Source organism: Hyaena hyaena, unplaced genomic scaffold (genome assembly GCF_003009895.1).
Source record: "Hyaena hyaena isolate Hyena2069 unplaced genomic scaffold, ASM300989v1 scaffold_606, whole genome shotgun sequence".
In the NCBI taxonomy this organism is placed as follows: domain Eukaryota; kingdom Metazoa; phylum Chordata; class Mammalia; order Carnivora; family Hyaenidae; genus Hyaena; species Hyaena hyaena.
This window is the reverse complement of record NW_024081238.1, coordinates 37,299-55,604: the sequence shown is the minus strand read 5'-3', so window position 1 is coordinate 55,604 and position 18,306 is coordinate 37,299. Positions and strand designations below refer to the sequence as shown.

General features: G+C 36.7%; 1 protein-coding gene across 1 annotated transcript in view; it reads right to left on the bottom strand.

Moving 5' to 3' along the window:
- Positions 1 to 18,306, bottom strand: part of HMCN1 (hemicentin 1) — a gene marked incomplete at its 5' end in the record, with an annotated part of 345,453 nt that overhangs the window by 311,775 nt on the left and 15,372 nt on the right. The window contains 2 exons of the mRNA XM_039257197.1: positions 13,402 to 13,524; positions 14,967 to 15,125. Coding sequence (XP_039113128.1) covers positions 13,402 to 13,524; positions 14,967 to 15,125 — 282 coding nt within the window. The remainder of the gene's footprint in view (positions 1 to 13,401; positions 13,525 to 14,966; positions 15,126 to 18,306) is intronic.

Sequence of the window (18,306 nt, the reverse complement as noted above, 5' to 3'; positions counted from 1 at the left end):
AAGTAAGGAGCTCCGTACTTGCACTCACGCCCATACCTCACACGGAAAAGATCTGAATCCATTGGAAACCTTATAAAACCTGAGAGATTGGGAGAAAAATGACGCAGAATCCACTGAGAAAGCCTTCTAACGGCTACCTCAAGAAACAAGCCAGAGTACACAAGGTGGAGAGTCCCAAATAGCACTATGAATAGGAAAATAAAATAACCAAGGTCCCAACAAGAGAGACCAAGAGATACCATTCAAAAAACACTCTCTGAAAGGATAGGTCCTGGACTGTCAAAGAGTCTTCTTGGATACAGCAGCCCCCATAGGTGCAGAGAGCATAACAGGTCTTTAAAACTAACAAGAGCCGGACAGCTAAGTAAAATGACAAAACGAAAGAGCTCTCCTCCAAAGAAACTCCAAGAAGAAATGACAGCTAATAAACTGCTCAAAACAGATATAAGCAGCATAACTGAACAAGATTTTAGAATAATAATGGTAAAATTAATAGCTGGGCTTGAAAAAAACATAGGGGACATCAAAGAAACTATGGCTACAGACAGAATGGAAAATAAAAATAGGCATGAAGAATTTAAAAATGCGATAAATGAGATACATAATAAACTAGAGGCCTCCAATGCACGGACTGAAGAGGCAGAAAGGAGAATAAGTGATTTAGAAGACGCCATGATAGAAAAACAAGAAGCTGACAAAAAAAGAGACAAACTGATCCAGGAAGATGAAAGAAGAGTTCGAGAGCTCAGCGATATGGTCAAACGCAACAATATCCGTATCATAGGACTCCCAGAAGAGGAAGAGAGAGGGAAAGGTGCTGAAGGAGTCCTGGAACAATTTATAGCAGAGAACTTCCCCAACCTGGGAAAGGAAGTAAATGTGGAAATACAAGAGGCTCAGAGGACTCCCCTCAGACGTAACTTGAATCGATCTTCTGCATGGCATATCATAGTGAAACTGGCAAATTATAAGGACAAGGAGAGAATTTTGAAAGCAGCTAGGGAGAAAAGGGCCCTAACATACTAAGGGAGACCTATCAGAGTGGTGAGAGACCTCTCTACTGAAACTTGGCAGGCCAGAAAAGAATGGCAAGACATCTTCAATGTGATGAACAGTAAATATATGCAGCCAAGAATCCTCTATCCAGCAAGCCTGTCATTCAAAATAGAAGGAGAGATAAAAACCTTTCCAAATAAACAGAAATTGAAAGAATTTGTCACCACGAAGCCAGCCCTACAAGAAATCCTGAGGGGGATGCTCTGAAGGAAAGGTTGCAAGGAACAAAGATACCAGAGACACCACCACAAACATGAACCCTACAAAAGATACAAAGACTCTAAACCCACATATTTCAATAATAACACTGAATGTAAATGGGCTGAATGCTCCAATCAAAAGACATAGGGTAGCAGAATGGATTAAAAAACAAAATCCATCAATATGCTGTCTACAAGAAACTCATTTTAGACGGGAAGATACCTTCAGATTAAAAGTAAGGGGATGGAGAAATATATATCATGCTACAGGAAATCAAAAGAAAGCCGGAGTAGCGATACTTATATCAGACAAACTGGACTTTAAATTAAAGACAATCACAAGAGATGAAGAAGGGCACTACATAATAATTACAGGGTCCATCCATCAGGAAGAACTAACAATCATAAATGTCTACGCACCGAATATGGGAGCACCTAAATATCTAAAACAATTAATCACAAACAGAAACAAGCTTATAGATAAGAATGTGCTAATAGCAGGGGACTTTAATACTCCGCTTACAGCAATGGATAGGTCAACCAGACAGAAAATCACTAAAGAAATAATGGACTTGAAAGACACATTGGACCAGATGGATCTGACGGATATATTTAGAACTTTACATCCTGAGGCCAGGGAATTTACTTTCTTCTCAAGTGCGCATGGCACATTCTCCAAGATAGATCACATACTGGGACATAAAGCAGCCCTCAATAAATATAAAAGAATAGAGATCATACCATGCACACTGTCAGATCACAATGCTTTGAAACTTGAAATCAATTACAGGAAGAAGTCTGGAAAACCGCCAAAAACATGGAGGTTAAAGAACACCCTTCTAAAGAATGAATGGGCCAATCAGGCAATTAGAGAGGAAATTAAAAAATATATGGAAACAAATGAAAATGAAAACACAACAATTCAAAATCTATGGGATGCGGCCAAGGCAGTCCTAAGAGGAAAGTACATTGCTCTCCAGGCCTATTTCAAGAGATTAGAAAAAGCACAAGTCCAAAATCTAACAGCTCACCTAAAGGAGCTAGAGGCAGAGCAACAAGAACGCCCTAAACCCAGTAGAAGAAGAGAAATAGTAAAAATTAGAGCAGAAATAAACAACATAGAGACCAAAGAAACAATTGAACAGATCAATGAAACCAAGAGTTGGTTTTTTGAAAAAGTAAACAAAATTGACAAACCTCTAGCCAGGCTTATCAAAAAGAAAAGAGAGAGCACCCAAATAGACAAAATTATGAATGAAAATGGACTTATTACAACCAACCCCTCAGAAATACAAGCAATTATCAGGGAATACTATGAAAAATTATATGCCAACAAATTGGACAACTTAGAAGAAATGGACAAATTCCTAAACACACACTCACTACCAAAATTCACACGGGAAGAAATAGAAAACCTGAACAGACCCATAACGAGTGAAGAAATCGAATCAGTGATCAAAAATCTCCCAACAAATAAGAGCCCTGGACCTGATGGTTTCCCTGGGGAATTCTACCAGACATTTAAAACAGAATTAATCCCAATTCTTCTCAAGCTATTCCAAAAAATAGAAGTCGAAGGAAAACTCCCGGACTCATTTTATGAAGCCAGCATCACTCTGATTCCCAAGCCAGACAGAGATCCAACAAAAAAAGAGAACTATAGGCCAATATCCTTGATGAATACGGATGCAAAAATTCTCAACAAGATCCTTGCAAATCGAATCCAGCAGCATATCAAAAGAATCATCCACCAAGATCAAGTGGGATTCATTCCTGGGTTACAGGGCTGGTTCAACATTCGCAAATCAATCAATGTGATCCATCATATCAATAAAAGAAAAGATAAAAACCATATGATCCTGTCAATAGATGCAGAAAAAGCATTTGACAAAATACAGCATCCCTTCTTAATAAAGACTCTCGAGAAAGTTGGGATAGAAGGAACCTACTTAAACATCATCAAAGCCATCTATGAGAAGCCTTCAGCTAACATCATCCTCAACGGGGAAAAACTGAGAGCTTTCCCCCTGAGATCAGGAACACGACAGGGATGTCCACTCTCACCACTGTTGTTTAACATAGTGCTGGAAGTCCTAGCATCAGCCATCAGACAACAAAAGGAAATCAAAGGCATCAGAATTGGCAAAGAGGAAGTCAAACTTTCACTCTTCGCAGATGACATGATACTCTACATAGAAAACCCGACAGACTCCACCAGAAGCCTACTAGAACTGATCCAAGAATTCAGCCAAGTTGCAGGGTACAAAATCAACGTACAGAAATCGGTTGCATTTTTATACACCAATAATGAAGCAACAGAAAGAGAAATCAAGAAACTGATCCCATTCACAATTGCACAAAAAACCATAAAATACCTCGGAATAAACCTAACCAAGGATACAAGAGATCTGTATGATGAAAACTATAGAAAACTTATGAAGGAAATTGAAGAAGACACAAAGAAATGGAAAAACATTCCATGCTCATGGATAGGAAGAATAAATATAGTTAAGATGTCATTACTACCTAAAGCACTCTACACATTCAATGCAATTCCAATCAAAATTGCACCAGCATACTTCTCAAAACTAGAACAAACTATCCAAAAATTTGTATGGAACCACAAAAGACCCCGAATAGCCAAAGTAATACTGAAAAATAAAACCAAAACGGGAGGTATCACCATCCCAGACTTCAGCCTCTACTACAAAGCTGTCATCCTCAAGACAGTATGGTATTGGCACAAAAACAGACCCATAGACCAATGGAACAGAATTGAGAACTCAGAAGTGGACCCAAAAGTATACAGCCAACTGATCTTTGACAAAGCAGGAAAGAATATCCAATGGAAAAAAGACAGCCTTTTTAACAGATGGTGTTGGGAGAACTGGACAGCAACATGCAGAAGAATGAAACTAGATCATTTTCTCACACCATGCACAAAAATCAACTCAAAATGGATAAAGGACCTGAACGTGAGACAGGAAACTATCAACACCCTAGAGGAGAAAGCAGGAAACAACCTCCTTGACCTCCACCGCAGCAACTTCTTACTTGACACATCCCCAAAAGCAAGGGAATCAAGAGCAAAAATAAATGATTGGGACCTCATCAAGACTAAAAGCTTCTGCACGCAAAGGAAACAATCCATAAAACTAATAGGCAACCGATGGAATGGGAAAAGATAGTTGCAAATGACATATCAGATAAAGGGCTAGTATCCAAAATCTATAAGAACTCATCAAACTCCACACCTGAAAAACAAACAACCCACTGAAGAAATGGGCAGAAGATATGAACAGACACTTCTCCAAAGAGGACATCCAGATGGCCAACAGACACATGAAACGATGCTCAGCATCCCTCCTCATCAGGGAAATACAAATCGAAACCACACTGAGATACCACCTCACGCCAGTCAGAGTGGCTAAAATGAGCAAATCAGAGGACTCTAGATGCTGGCGAGGATGTGGAGAAATGGGCACCCTCCTGCACTGTTGGTGGGGATGTAAACTGGAGCAGCTCCTATGGAAAACAGTGTGGATGTTCCTCAGGAAACTAACAATAGAACTCCCCTATGACCCAGCAATAGTACAGCTGGAATTTACCCAAGGGATACAGAAATGCTGATGCATAGGGGCACATGTACCCCAATGTTCATAGCAGCACTCTCTACAATAGCTAAAACATGGAAAGAGCCTAAGTGTCCATCAACGAACGAATGGATGAAGAAGATATGGTTTATCTATATGATGGAATACTACATGGCAATGAGAAACAATGAAATCTGGCCATGTGTAGCAACATGGATGGACCTTGAGGGTGTTATGCTGAGCGAAATAGGTCAGGCAGAGAAGGACAAATATCACACGTTTGCATGTATAGGAGGATTAGGAGGAACTTAACGGAGGACCATGGGGGAGAAGAAGGGGGGAAATGGTGGGGGAAAGGGGGAGAGGCAAACCATGAGAGATTCTTGAATGCTGAGAAACAAACTGAGGACTGATGGATGTGGGGGGGAGGGGGGAGATGGGCATGGAGGAGGGCACTTGTGGGGATGAGCACTGGGTGTTATATGGAAACCAATTTGACAATAAACTATTTGTAAAAAAAAATAAATAAATAAAAACAAATTCATATGTGTTCTTCAAAGGTACTAAGCTACTTTTAATTGATATAATTATTTCCATCAAAGGTATTAACCAAGACTTTTCTTGCAATGATAAAATAATATTGATCTACTGTGCTTAGTACAAAAGTTATGACTTTATTATAATAGTAGGACTCCTGGATAGTCAATTGAAAAAAGAAAATTAGAAAACTGTAAGCTCTTCTATGTCTAGAAATTAACAACAATTATATTGAGCCATATTATTTAATTATCATAATTAAAGGAAAATGCTAGCAGTAGGTACCTCTTGATCTGGAGAGAAGATATAGTAGTCAGGCCTTTTAATTTTGCCCCCTTCTTTGACAGACATAAGACTGACCTTTGGTCTTCTGGGCACACAAATCTCTTGGTCAGCTAGACCAACTGGCCAAGATATTCAGGAGTCTTTGGGGAAAGAAGAGGCTATGATTCGAAAATTCTTCTTCCCAAGATTCAAAATTAGGTCCCTTTCAAAATGTTTTATACAAATGACCTCACTTGATTTTTACAAATCACAAATGCTTTTTGTTATATATGTCTTTAATAATCCCTGGTTTAGATGACTGAAATATAATTGCTTTCTTAATGATTTAAAATCTTTACAAATACACACATACAAATACAATACAAATACAATATTGTTTTGAAACAACAGGTATATGACCTCTTAAATGTACTAGTTCTCTTATTCTTTCTAAATTCCTCTAAGATCAGATGTACTCTGGGGTGTGTGTGTGTGTGTGTGTGTGTGTGTGTGTGTGTGTGTAAGTAGAGAGAGAGGAAGGTATACTTATTAATTCACGATAGATACATGCCTCTCTAAACAAAAAGTTTCAGAAGAAACCTTTAAATTTTAAATTGATAAAATATGAAAGGAAATATCCAAACCGTTGAGGCTCTGTGAAAATGACTCAATGGAATTTGATTTGCTTTTAACGCTATAGATGTTTTTCATTCCCTTGTGTTCCTCTGTGGATCCCAACAGGTGAACTCTTCAAGAGATTATGGCCAGTGACTTCAGTGATGATTAAGTTGTTTGAGTTTTAAATATCAAACACCGAGATATTTTCCTTTCAATTCAAATCTTTAATTTCCACCATAACTCCAGTAAAAATAAATACCAAGCCCTCAAAATGGGTAGAACAGATAATTTCTTTCAAGCCAGTTTGGGTTTGAATAAAATTTTCAATGACTTTGAGATTGACACCATAATGTTTTGATAGTTAAGACTCTTGCAAACCCAGAGTTAGCTATGCAAGTAATAGACGCCGTAAAACCTCACATCTCACAGTCGACATTGACATTTTATTTCAGCTTCTAATCAAAATGGAGTCAGCCAAGGAAACAGGTTTATTTCTTTTTCTATTGTTATGGTTCTGTTGAATGTGTGTAACCTAATCATTACCATTTGCCCTCAAATAACACATCTGTCTTTTCTTTTCAGAAATAGTCTCTCAGACATTTATATAAGCTTCTTTTTGGTATTTTAGGAAGAAGGCTTAGTAAGTGCTATCCACTCTGTTTTCTAAATTTTATGAGTTTTGTTTTATAGATATGACTTCCACTGCCCTCAGAGAATGAAGACACTGCCATAGTTTGTACCTAGTGCTTCAATCAGTTCCCAGAGCCAATACATGAAACCATAAAATGGAAGACGGACATTCTCATTTTTTACGGGCTTATCCTTTTAAACAATCCATTCCCCACTTGTCATTCCCCACTGTTCCACATGACAAGAGGGCTTCACTTGATTCTTGGTATTTTCTGCCTAAATAAGATTCTATTGAGAAGAGTCATCTTTTTCTTTTCTCCACTTGTGAAGAATATTAGGTCCTATGCACAATATCAATGTCATTTTAAAATACTGTTCACATGCTCAGAGGTCTGTGAGCAGTAAATAATTTTTAAATAATAAATTAAGCATAGTTTATTTTTTCTAAACAAATAGAAACAAAATGTACACATGGCTTCATGTAACCACATCCGTGATCTAATTAATTAGTGACTTCTAGGTGCCTTAGAGGGGACAAGGTAACAACGTGACTAGAGTGTTAGAGTTCCCCACACACATTCATGAGGATAACATGTCAATCTCAACATAACAGAGAAAGACAGTATTCTACTGGAACTAGGATAAATATTCCTTTTTGGTGTATTTGTGGATGTAAAGACTTCATATTATTTTGAAGTATGAGCTCTGAGTTCTTCACTTCATTTTCAACATTTGATTAGGTGAATTCAAAGAATGAATAAGTGGAAACATTTACGCATTGTTTTCTAACATTTCCTGTAGTTTTCTAGAATGTTATAATTGCCTCTGATACATTTTCAAATTTCAGAGGAAACACCCGTTTCTACTTATTTTCAAGGTCAGCAGTAAGGTTATGTTTTTGAAATAATGTGTGAAGTAAAACTCAGAATAAGGGAAAACAAAATGGCAGATACCTCACTCGAGAACTAATTGTTCAAAACTCTGGGTTTCAGAGTCTCATCATTAAGCCTGTATGCAGAAAGCTCTTGGTCTGAATTGTAGTCACAAGGGGTGTTTGCCCAAAGTGACAGGAAACGGCTTTGCTGAATTAACACTCCAGCAAAGTTCAGTCTTTCTAATAACAGTAAGAGCCAGTGAAAATGAGCATATAACTAGCAAGAGAAATATATCGAGGATTCTCTCATCTCTGAGGCTTTTTTGTTGCCAAAATGTTAGGATTTTTCGTGGATTGGGCATAAGACTGTCACTTCACATATTATCATCTGATTCAGTCGTTCTCTACTTTGGTATTTATATAAAAGAAATGAAAGCGTATGTCCATGAAAAGACTTGTATATGAACATTTATACAGCCTTATTTGGAAATTTTTCCAAAGAAGACATACAGAGGGCCAACAGGTACATGAAAAAGTCTCAGCATCACAATCATCAGGGAAATGCAAATCAAACCCACACTGAGTTATCACTCCAGAGCAGTCAGAATGGCTAGTACCCAAAAGACAAGAAGTAACAAGGGTGGCGAGAATATGGAGAAAAAAGAACCATCGTGCACTGTTGGTAGGAATGTAAATTGGTGTAGCCACTGTGGAAAACAGTATGGAGGTTCCTCAAAAAGTTAAAAATTGAAATATCATATGACCCAGTAATCCCACTACGGGACCCAAAGAAAATGAAATACTAACTCAAAAAGATATATGCACCCCTATATTTATGGCAGCATTATTTACAATAGCCAAGATATGGAAACAACCCAGGTGTCCATCAATAGATAAATGGATAAAGAAGATGTGATACACACACACACACACACACACACACACACACACACACACACAAATGGCATACTACTCAGCCATAAAAAAGAATGATGTTTTGTCATTTGCAACAACATGAATGGACCTTGAAAGTATAACATTAAATGAAATAAACCATTCACTTATATGTAGAATCTAAAAAACAAAACCAATGAACAAACAAACAAAAACAGACACTTAAACACAGAGAGCAAACTGGTAGTTGCCAAATGGGAGGTGGGTGGGGCGAGAGTAGGTGAAACGGATAAAGGGAATTAAGAGGCAAAAGCTTCCAGTTATAAAATAAATAAGTCACAGATATTAAAAGTACAGTATAGGGAATAAAGTCAATAATATTGTAATAATACTGTATGGTTACAGATGATGACCATGCTTATCGTGGTGAGCAGTGAATAATGCATAGAATTTTCCGATCACTATGTTATACACCTGAAACTAATATAACATTGTGTGCTAATTTTACCTAAATTAAAGAAATGCATCCTCTGATAAAAAACAAAAGTGGAAATCACAAGCAAGAACTTATGGTCGTCAAGGGCACCACCTGAGGAAAAAGACTGAATATGTCCCCTAAGTCCAATTTAACCTTGAACAAGATGCTCTGCCTCCCTAGGCTTCAGTTCCCCCATCTATGAAATGAGGTTTATGATCGTGCGGTCTTCCTTATAGGCTATGGTAAAGGTTAAACGAAATAAAATTAAACTCTTGTTGAATGGACATATCAAGCATTCAATCATCTAAATTGATACTATTATTATTTTCTTAGCCTGAGAAAAGGAAAGAATCATGGGAGCCTTTCATGTCTAATAGAGAATGAGGAAAAGAGTCTGCCTGTTCCAAACAGAGCAACACAGGAGCTGCTCCCAAAGAGAGCACTAAGAGCTCACAAGGACCCCTGGAATTAACACATCCTACACCAGAGACCTGCATGTTACATGATAAGATAGTCATTAAGATTGACTGAGAGACTTCTAAATATTATGTCCTTCCAAAAATATAATTTGACATTGATTCCTTTATTTAATAAAACTCCCTTCTTATATAATTCAGCCTGCATTACTTTCAAGTAGGGAATTACACCAATCCATAGGGCCAGGATGTCCAGGTAGAAGGTTTCTTGGGGGAGGATAGAGGGAGAGGAGGGAAATGTTTGAAGACATGAGTTGGGAGAGGCAGGGAGAAAGAATGGGGAAATTTAGGACAAGTAAATTATCCAATTAACAATGGATCTTTCGTGTTAGCTTCTTTGACACAAGAATATAACATCTGTGGGTATCTTTGAGATTTCAAACTTGGATGTTTCTTATACCTAAGGAAACAGTAATTAGATCTATTGACAATAACTCAGTTTACAAAGAAATAGAAGAGTAAGACTGTTTTAGTTCCTTTTCCAACTTCAAAGGTGAATTAAGTACATCCTTGAGATGTGTCTTAACTTGTGTTTCCAAAATGTAATACCATACGATGATTTATAGACTGATGCTTGGCCAAATAATTTCTTCACTATGGTTTCTTTTATGTTAAATAAAGATGAAAGATACTTACTCTACTTAATTATTATTTAAAAAAAAAAAACAGGAAGAAAGAGGAAACTTCAAGTTATCTCAAGAGAAAGTTGATACCAAAAATATCCTACTAGGTTAGGAAATTGATGAACTAGGTTAAAAGGATAAAGCATAATACTTCACAATTTCCATTAGAATAAGAGATGAAAAATCACTCTTGAGTAAAATGTACGGACTCAGCACACGTGTGAATCTCCGGCAGGTCTCACGTCTCTTAAATGGGCAACTGTCACTATAGCATCAATTTTTGCCAGAGTTTATTATGTTTATACAATAGGAGAATGTGGAGCAATGAGAAAAGAAAAACTGCTAAATTATATGCTAAAAATTTTGCAAATCCAATTTTTAACACTGTCACTCTGCTTTTTGTTAACAAAATCTTCTACCTTGGTGGCTCTCTTTAAGGAAAACATTGGCGTATATAGTTTCCAATAATCCAGTCACAATATCTTTTCTCACACAGGAAATAAAAAAAACCATCTCTCCCATCTTTTCCCATTTGAGTAAATGTATTTCCTAGCAACAGCTAGTCATCTGGTTTCTAAAAAACAGAGGGGCACAATTTCTCCACTTTGAAAGCAAAATAACAACATTATGAGGATTATAAAAATACTAGTTAACATTTATTGAGCACTTACCCTGTACCAGAACTTGTTTGAAACATTTTACATGCATTATCTTATTTAATCTTAAAATAACTTTCCAAAATGGATAATTCTATTATCGCTGTTTTACAAATTAGGAAACCAGAGTTTAAAGAGACCATGTCACAAAGGAATATAGAATTCTTATCATTTGGGATACATTTATCTTTAGATAACTGAATACTCAATTCTAATTGGCTTAAGCAAAAAGATCATTTCCTTAACTCTGGAGGCTTAGCAGCAGGATGGGATTGAGTGTTGACTTAACCCAAAGGCTTTGGATTTTCTTAGCTCTTTACTCTCCCTTACATTTGTCTAATTCCCAAAATTGTATGAAGATGCCTGGATCATGTCTGGGACTCACATCCATACAGGATAATACCTAGAAGAGAACTTTTTCAAGATGGCCCCAGTTAAATTCCTCTTGAGTCTCAAGTGGCCCAAAGTAGATGAGATGATCTTTCTTGAACCAGATGGTGAGGGGGTTGGAATTGCCATCATGAACATATAAATTAAGGCTCACCCTCTTGGCATTAAGCTTCAATTGACAAAAATGGACATTTTAGCAATGGTTCTCTTTAGTCCTGTTCTGCCTAAGCTAAGTTTCAAGGTCAAAATATCAGGGGGTTAAATTTTTGTTATGTATATATATCTATAATTTTCTGCAATTTACATCAAATTTTTATAAATTGTTATTCTTGTAAATTACTTGGTAATTGTCAGAATTGTTACAAAAATGATTAGGACTACAAAAATTACGCATCATACCATTTATTTTAATAACTAAAATGTGTATCTCTGTAGGGCTTATTTTCTACATTTAAGACAACAATATTTTCAATTTTGTATATGTCCATTTTCCCTGAGTATGTGGATATAAATGGGAGTTACGTTTATGAGACCCACCATGTTATTTTCTAGCTCTGGGGCCCAACTCCTAATAAAGTCCTATGGTTCTCTCTAAAAGTTTATCCAGTTTGTTTTGGGAAACTCCAAGTGGTGCCTGACTGCTCACAGGTTTGAACAGTTGTTCTTTCAAATGCCCCATGTGCCAGCCATGTCTCTTCTCACTTCTTCTCTCCTCTAGTACTTTCTGCCGGAAACCACCATGTCCACTAGGCATGGCATCTTCTGCGCCATTTCTTTGCAAAAGCCCACTGTCACTTTTAAGCCTGAACTTCACAATACCCTAGGCAGGTGGTGTCCTCACTGATGCAAGAGAAAGTGACACTTTCCTTACTTAGACCTTTTACTTTCTGCTGATGATATTGACTGTACTGCGGAGTCTTATACAATTCCAGATTAAAAACAACTAAAATAGGGCTTTCCTTCATTAAGGTCAAACATAGCCCATGGGATGGGAGAGGACAAGAAACCCAGGTCCTGTGAAAGTCTTATACTCCTCCCCAAGTCTTTTCTTCCTAGGTTCCCAAATTCTCATGCAAATGTTCATATAAATAACTGCTAAAGGATTCCCCCTATAACCATCAGCCCCTGCCCAGGCATTTCCGAATCTATATGATGGACAAAATATGGACTCGAGCCCTAACCCTCCTAAGGCTGTTTCTTACAACAAAAACTTTTTACACTAAACTAACCTTCCAAGTTTGTATATCATATGTTGATAAAAATATTTTTGCTAGATATTACTCTAGAAATTTGCAATGTCCTATGATTTCCACCATGATATAATAAGAACTCTTTAGGCAGAAGAATTACTGGGCCATTTCACTCAAGACACAAATGAATCTGTTATGAAATTAATAGAACTTGTATAGATAACAGTAACCACATCAATCAAATGTGAATTTTGCCCCATAAAACTTTTATCTTAGTATTGGCATGCTCCTAGAAACTTCTGTGGAAGCTAATTAATTACTTAATTACTTACTTAATTAATTAAAGTTCTTATCACAGTGAGGCCACAACAAGGTAGCAGAAAGGAGAAAGAATTGTGACAGACATTATCTCCAATGCTTTTTTAAAAAATATCAAGGTTTTCTTAGTATATAAGTTATAGATTTTAGTTAACTATATAAGTTACTTACAGTTTTTTACTTTTAATCTTAGGGATTAACATCATGAGAATTTTGCTCAATAACTTTTCATATTCTACTCTAGTAAACAGTCACATCTTATTTTACCAATTATCCAAAAGTTGTGCATCAGAAATACAAATTGACTTCACTAAACAAGAACTATAAAAATTTCTAATTTCTACTGAATTTCAAATACATTTATGCTTAAATCTAAATAATATATCAGTATAGAATACAATGTAGAAACTAATACTATGTAAATCTATGTTTCGCCACATTGGTTTAATACTTTTATTGACCTGTGGACAAGGTGGTGGGGGGGGTGGTAAAAGAAATCTCTTTGCAAACTGTTTTGAAATCAGATCTGTCACAATTAAGTTAGCCTAACTAATTTTGGTAAGGTAGTTAGTAATAAATAGACCCACTTTTTTATTAAACTGACCTCATTAACTTGTTTCTTGTCCAGATGGAACACTTGACCAGAACTTGTAGAGGCAATTTCTTCATAGACTTTATATCCAATATGGCCTCTGTCATCACAGTCTCCAGTGAGCACAAATACAACCTATAATTTTTTTTAAAGAAGACAGTTTAAAGGGTTTTCATAGATCAATATGTATTTATTGAGTACCTATTATGTGTTAACGTACTACTAGTAAAGTAGAATATATATATATATATTATCCATACATCATACATATAATATACAAATACATACACATACATATGTCTGTAATAATACCATACTAGTATAGTATATACTATATATATTCCTCCCTATATCTATGCATTTTGCAAAAGGGTTTGAAGTCCCTCTTACTTAAGAGGTGGAGCTTAATTTGTCATCTCCCAATCAAAGCATGGACACGTGATTTGCTTTGGCCAGCAGCCTGAGGCAAAAGGGACATTCTATCAGTTCTGAGCCTACATTCAAGAGGCTTTGTATATTTCCACTTGGTCTCTGGTGCTTCTGCCTTGGCCATGAAAAGAACATGCCTAAACAAGCCTACTTGTCTCAAATCCAAAAAAAGTGAGAAACCTGTGAGGCAGAGCCAAGTCACCCCAAAGATCAGCCTAGAGAAGTCAAACCCAAACAATCCCCAGACACACAAGTGAGCAAGCCTCACCTAGATCAATGGAGCCCTGCAAATATGTTTTAAGCCACTGAGAGGTAGAACAGTTTATTACATAGCAATAGCTAACTGATGCAATGAGTAAGTCTGACTCAGACAAGATTCCACATAAGAATTGGTATTTGAGACACAGGCCTTTGTAGGTCTATGTTCTTGTCACTTCTAGGGATAACATGGGAAGAGTTTTCATTAATCCCCAATCATTTCCTCTCTATATTAGAAAACAAAGTATAAATATGTACAAATATTAGAAATATGCAAATATACATATTGGAGGACATATATACAGATCAATATTTGTAAATTATTGATATCAGGCACACAAAGTATAGACAAAGAGGAGAGGTAACCTCCCAGATGCCATTCAGGTATACCTTGTCTTATTGCACTTTGCTTTATTGTACTTCACAGACACTGTGCTTTTTTACAAATTTGAGGTTCATGGCAACCCCGCATTGAGCAAATCTATCAACACAATTTTTTCCAATGGCATTTGCTCACTTCATGTCTCTGTATCACATTCTGGTAATTCTCACAATATGTCCAACTTTTCATTATTGGTATATCACTGATTTGTGATCAGTGAGTATGACTTGCTCAGATGATGATTAGCATTGTTAGGTAATAAAGTATTTTTAAATTAAAGTATATATATTGTTTTTCTAGCCATGATAATATTTCACACGTAAGAGAGTACAGTACAGTGTAAACAAAACTTTCATGTACACTGGGAAGCTAAAAAATTCACTTGATTTTATTGTGATATCTGCTTTAGTGTGGTGCTCAGAACTGAATCCACAGTATCTCCATCGTATGCCTGAATTCCTGCCAGCTGTATTCAGATGGAAAATTTGGGGGGCTGATTCCTACTCACTTGTGACTGTTTCTGTTGGATAAGCTGTAGCACCTCATGGGTGAGCCGATAATCCTTGGACCGTGCATCAGTGAAAACATAGATGAAAGACCCAGGAAGAGAAATTTCCAAGGCAATTTTTATAGCTCCAATACTCATTTCTGGACAATCTCCACCACCCTGTTAAGGAGCAGGAAAAAAATGCAATTACTTTAACAACAAAAAAAAGAATAGAATATTTTAGTTATGATAAGTTGCTTTAGAAGCTCTAGAACTGAACAGTTTCTCTTCACATTTATTTTCCACTGCATTAATCACTTTAGTTGCCAGGAGATGGAAAAGATATAGAGTGATGTGGAGATAGAAAAACCTGTATTTATGGATAAATTATAAACTCACCCAAAATACACAAAATAACAGAAGTTGTTATATCCTTTTTACCTAATTAAATGTTGATTCACTTTCCCATTCCCTTCATGACATCCCTCTTTTCTTATCCTATGTTTGACACCTTGTTTCTACTGTACACCAGAAAAGATCAGCAGTCAGAAGAGAACTTTCATGAACTCCTACCACAGTATCTACGAACCTACCTAGAATAGCAGCCACACGCCCTGCCTTCACTGTGAAGGAATCATCTGGGCATAGCTAAGGCTAACTACTCACGTGTGCCTAATCAAAGACATAGCTCCTGTGGCTGTCTCGTCTCTCTACTCCACTACCCAACCTTCCTCCTTAATTGGATCATTCCCACCAGCAAACAAAGATACTGGTACATCTCCCATACCTCAAGTTTTTGCTCAAATATTACCCTTCGGAGAAGCCGTCCATGTCCACCCTATTATATAAAATATACCCTCGTTGCCACCCTTTTCACTCTGCTTCATTTTTTTCTACTAACACATGGTCTCTGTGTTGTACTTCCTACTTGAATAGGCTCCATATATTTTCCTAAACAAAAACAGTCCTTACCCTAAGAATTCTTGTCACATTTATTTCATTCAAAATTATATGGATTTATAGATGAAACTGTAAGTATGCTGAATTTACAGTTTTATATATTTTATATTTAGGATTATTATCCTTCTTATGTTCAATGTCATCAATGTTCTTCAAAATCACAGGGTTTGGGGGCACCTGGGTGGCTTAGTCGGTTAAGCATCTGACTTCTGCTCAGGTCACGATCTCACGGTTTGCAAGTTCGAGCCCCGTGTCAGGCTCTGTGCTGACAGCTCAGAGCCTGGAATTTGCTTCAGATTCTGCATCTCCTGCTCTTTCTGCCCCTCGCCCGCTCTCACTCTGTCTCTCTATCCCAAAATAAACATTAAAATAATTTTTTTAATCACAGGTTTTAATGATTGCATAATATTCCAGTATATCTATATTCCATAATTTACTCAACCATTTCTCTACTGCTGAACATTAACGCTTTTTCAAATTTTCCTCTATTATAAATATAGAAATACAAATCTATTTTATTTATGTATATATATAAAATGTCTGATTACTTCCTTAGCATAGACATCAGTGACTACAGGGCCAAGGGAATGGACTTTCAACCAATATGCCTTGAGCAATCAATAAACTGCTAAACACCCCACTAGGACTTAAACATACAAAGATGAATAATGAGCTAAAGTATCTTGTCCTTAAGGAACCCATAGTCTAGAAAAGATAATCAAAAAGCAAGACAGCTTAGCATTATCCAGGGGTGGGGGGTGGGGAGAGAGGCATGGTTCTATAGTCCACCAGAATCTAGTAAGTAAGAGCTCTTCCTTAAAAAGAAATTAATTTCTTGATGAAAGTGATATCATTTTTTCCTTTAAACTCTGTTGATTCTACTTGATTCTCCTACTGGGGCTTTTCCCGGGCTCCAAACAGTCCTAGACTGTGATACAATATCCTGAGCACCATAGTTCTAATCAGGGTCAACAGAGCCAGGCTTCGAACTGTTTACACTGCAGCTTGGACAAACCGGAGAATTTTTCCTTCGTTGAATCCCACTCAAAACTTACAGACTGGGAGTCCCATTATATTAAATGAGTTGGAACAAAAGAGCCCCAACTATTAAAAAATGCTCCTAAAATTAAAACACCTATCAAATATGTCACTTTCTTAATGGTAGGGGGTTGAATGCTGTGATAACCTGATCTTCACTTCTGAGAAGTCAGCTATAGACCCCCAGAAATTTTACTCAGTTAGTAGTCCTTTCTATTTTTCCAGGATTATCAGCTGTGCATTATTACTTAAGTTGTGTTTTCATGACATTTAGTTTAGTAGATAACACTGTTCTCAAAAACTTGTATGCTTGTATCTTCAGACTGTACTTATCTCCCAAATTCCAATTTTACATCTTCAACTGCTTATTAAACATCTATTCTTAGATGTTTTATGGGTCTTCACAATTCTGTATGTCTAAAATAGAACTCATTCTATCTTCCTCAATTATGTCTTCCCTATTTTTGTTAGTCAAACCACCTGCCTCCACATCCAGGTTCAAACCTGAATCATCCGGAGTCCTTCCTCTTCCTTCACCTAATCAGCAGTCAAACCACATTCCTTCTACTTCCATCATGAATTCGTCCCCTCCCTTCCTCTTTACTTCCTACAATTCACTCTTCTTATCATTGATTTTTTTACAAGCATAGCCTCCAATCTAATCTTCTGCTCTGCCTGCCACCAAACTTTATTTTTCCTGCAGTGAAGAGCTATCTATACCATGTTCCTACTTAAAATCCTGCACTACTTGCATTGGATCAAATTCTCTTCCTTGTTTCCTATCTCCCCTACTACCCCTCTTCAAAACCTGCTTCCTTTAAGCTAAGACTACTTCCTGTTGATTGTATATGCCTCTTGCTTCACACTGTAATGTCTTTAGTACTTTCATTCATCTTTCTACTGACCATCCCCACTGTCAATACTCCAACATACTTCTTCGCTCTCCAGATATACTTTGATATGCTTTACATTTCAATGATATAGCATGTTTTCTTCTGTATAATAGTTAGTTGGAAGGATTATCGTGTGCAATAAATGTCCATAAATGAGCATTTGTTGCTGGGAAAGTATGAAATAGCTTTTGGGCACATTAATAACTTTAACATATTGCATAGGAATAATTTTTACTCGAAGACAACTTTGCAAATTCTTAACAAATATTCTGGACTGCTCAAAAAATTAGATTCATACTGTATTTTCAAAAGCTTACACAAAAACATTCCTCAACTGTGCTTGACATCATGCACCTGAGTGTGAATCACAATATAAAAATTAGCCATTTCACAAGCATTTGTTGAATGGCCAAGTATACAATACAGTTCGCTCCATGGTCGTATAACTCTAAGTGAAGACTGTCTTTTGC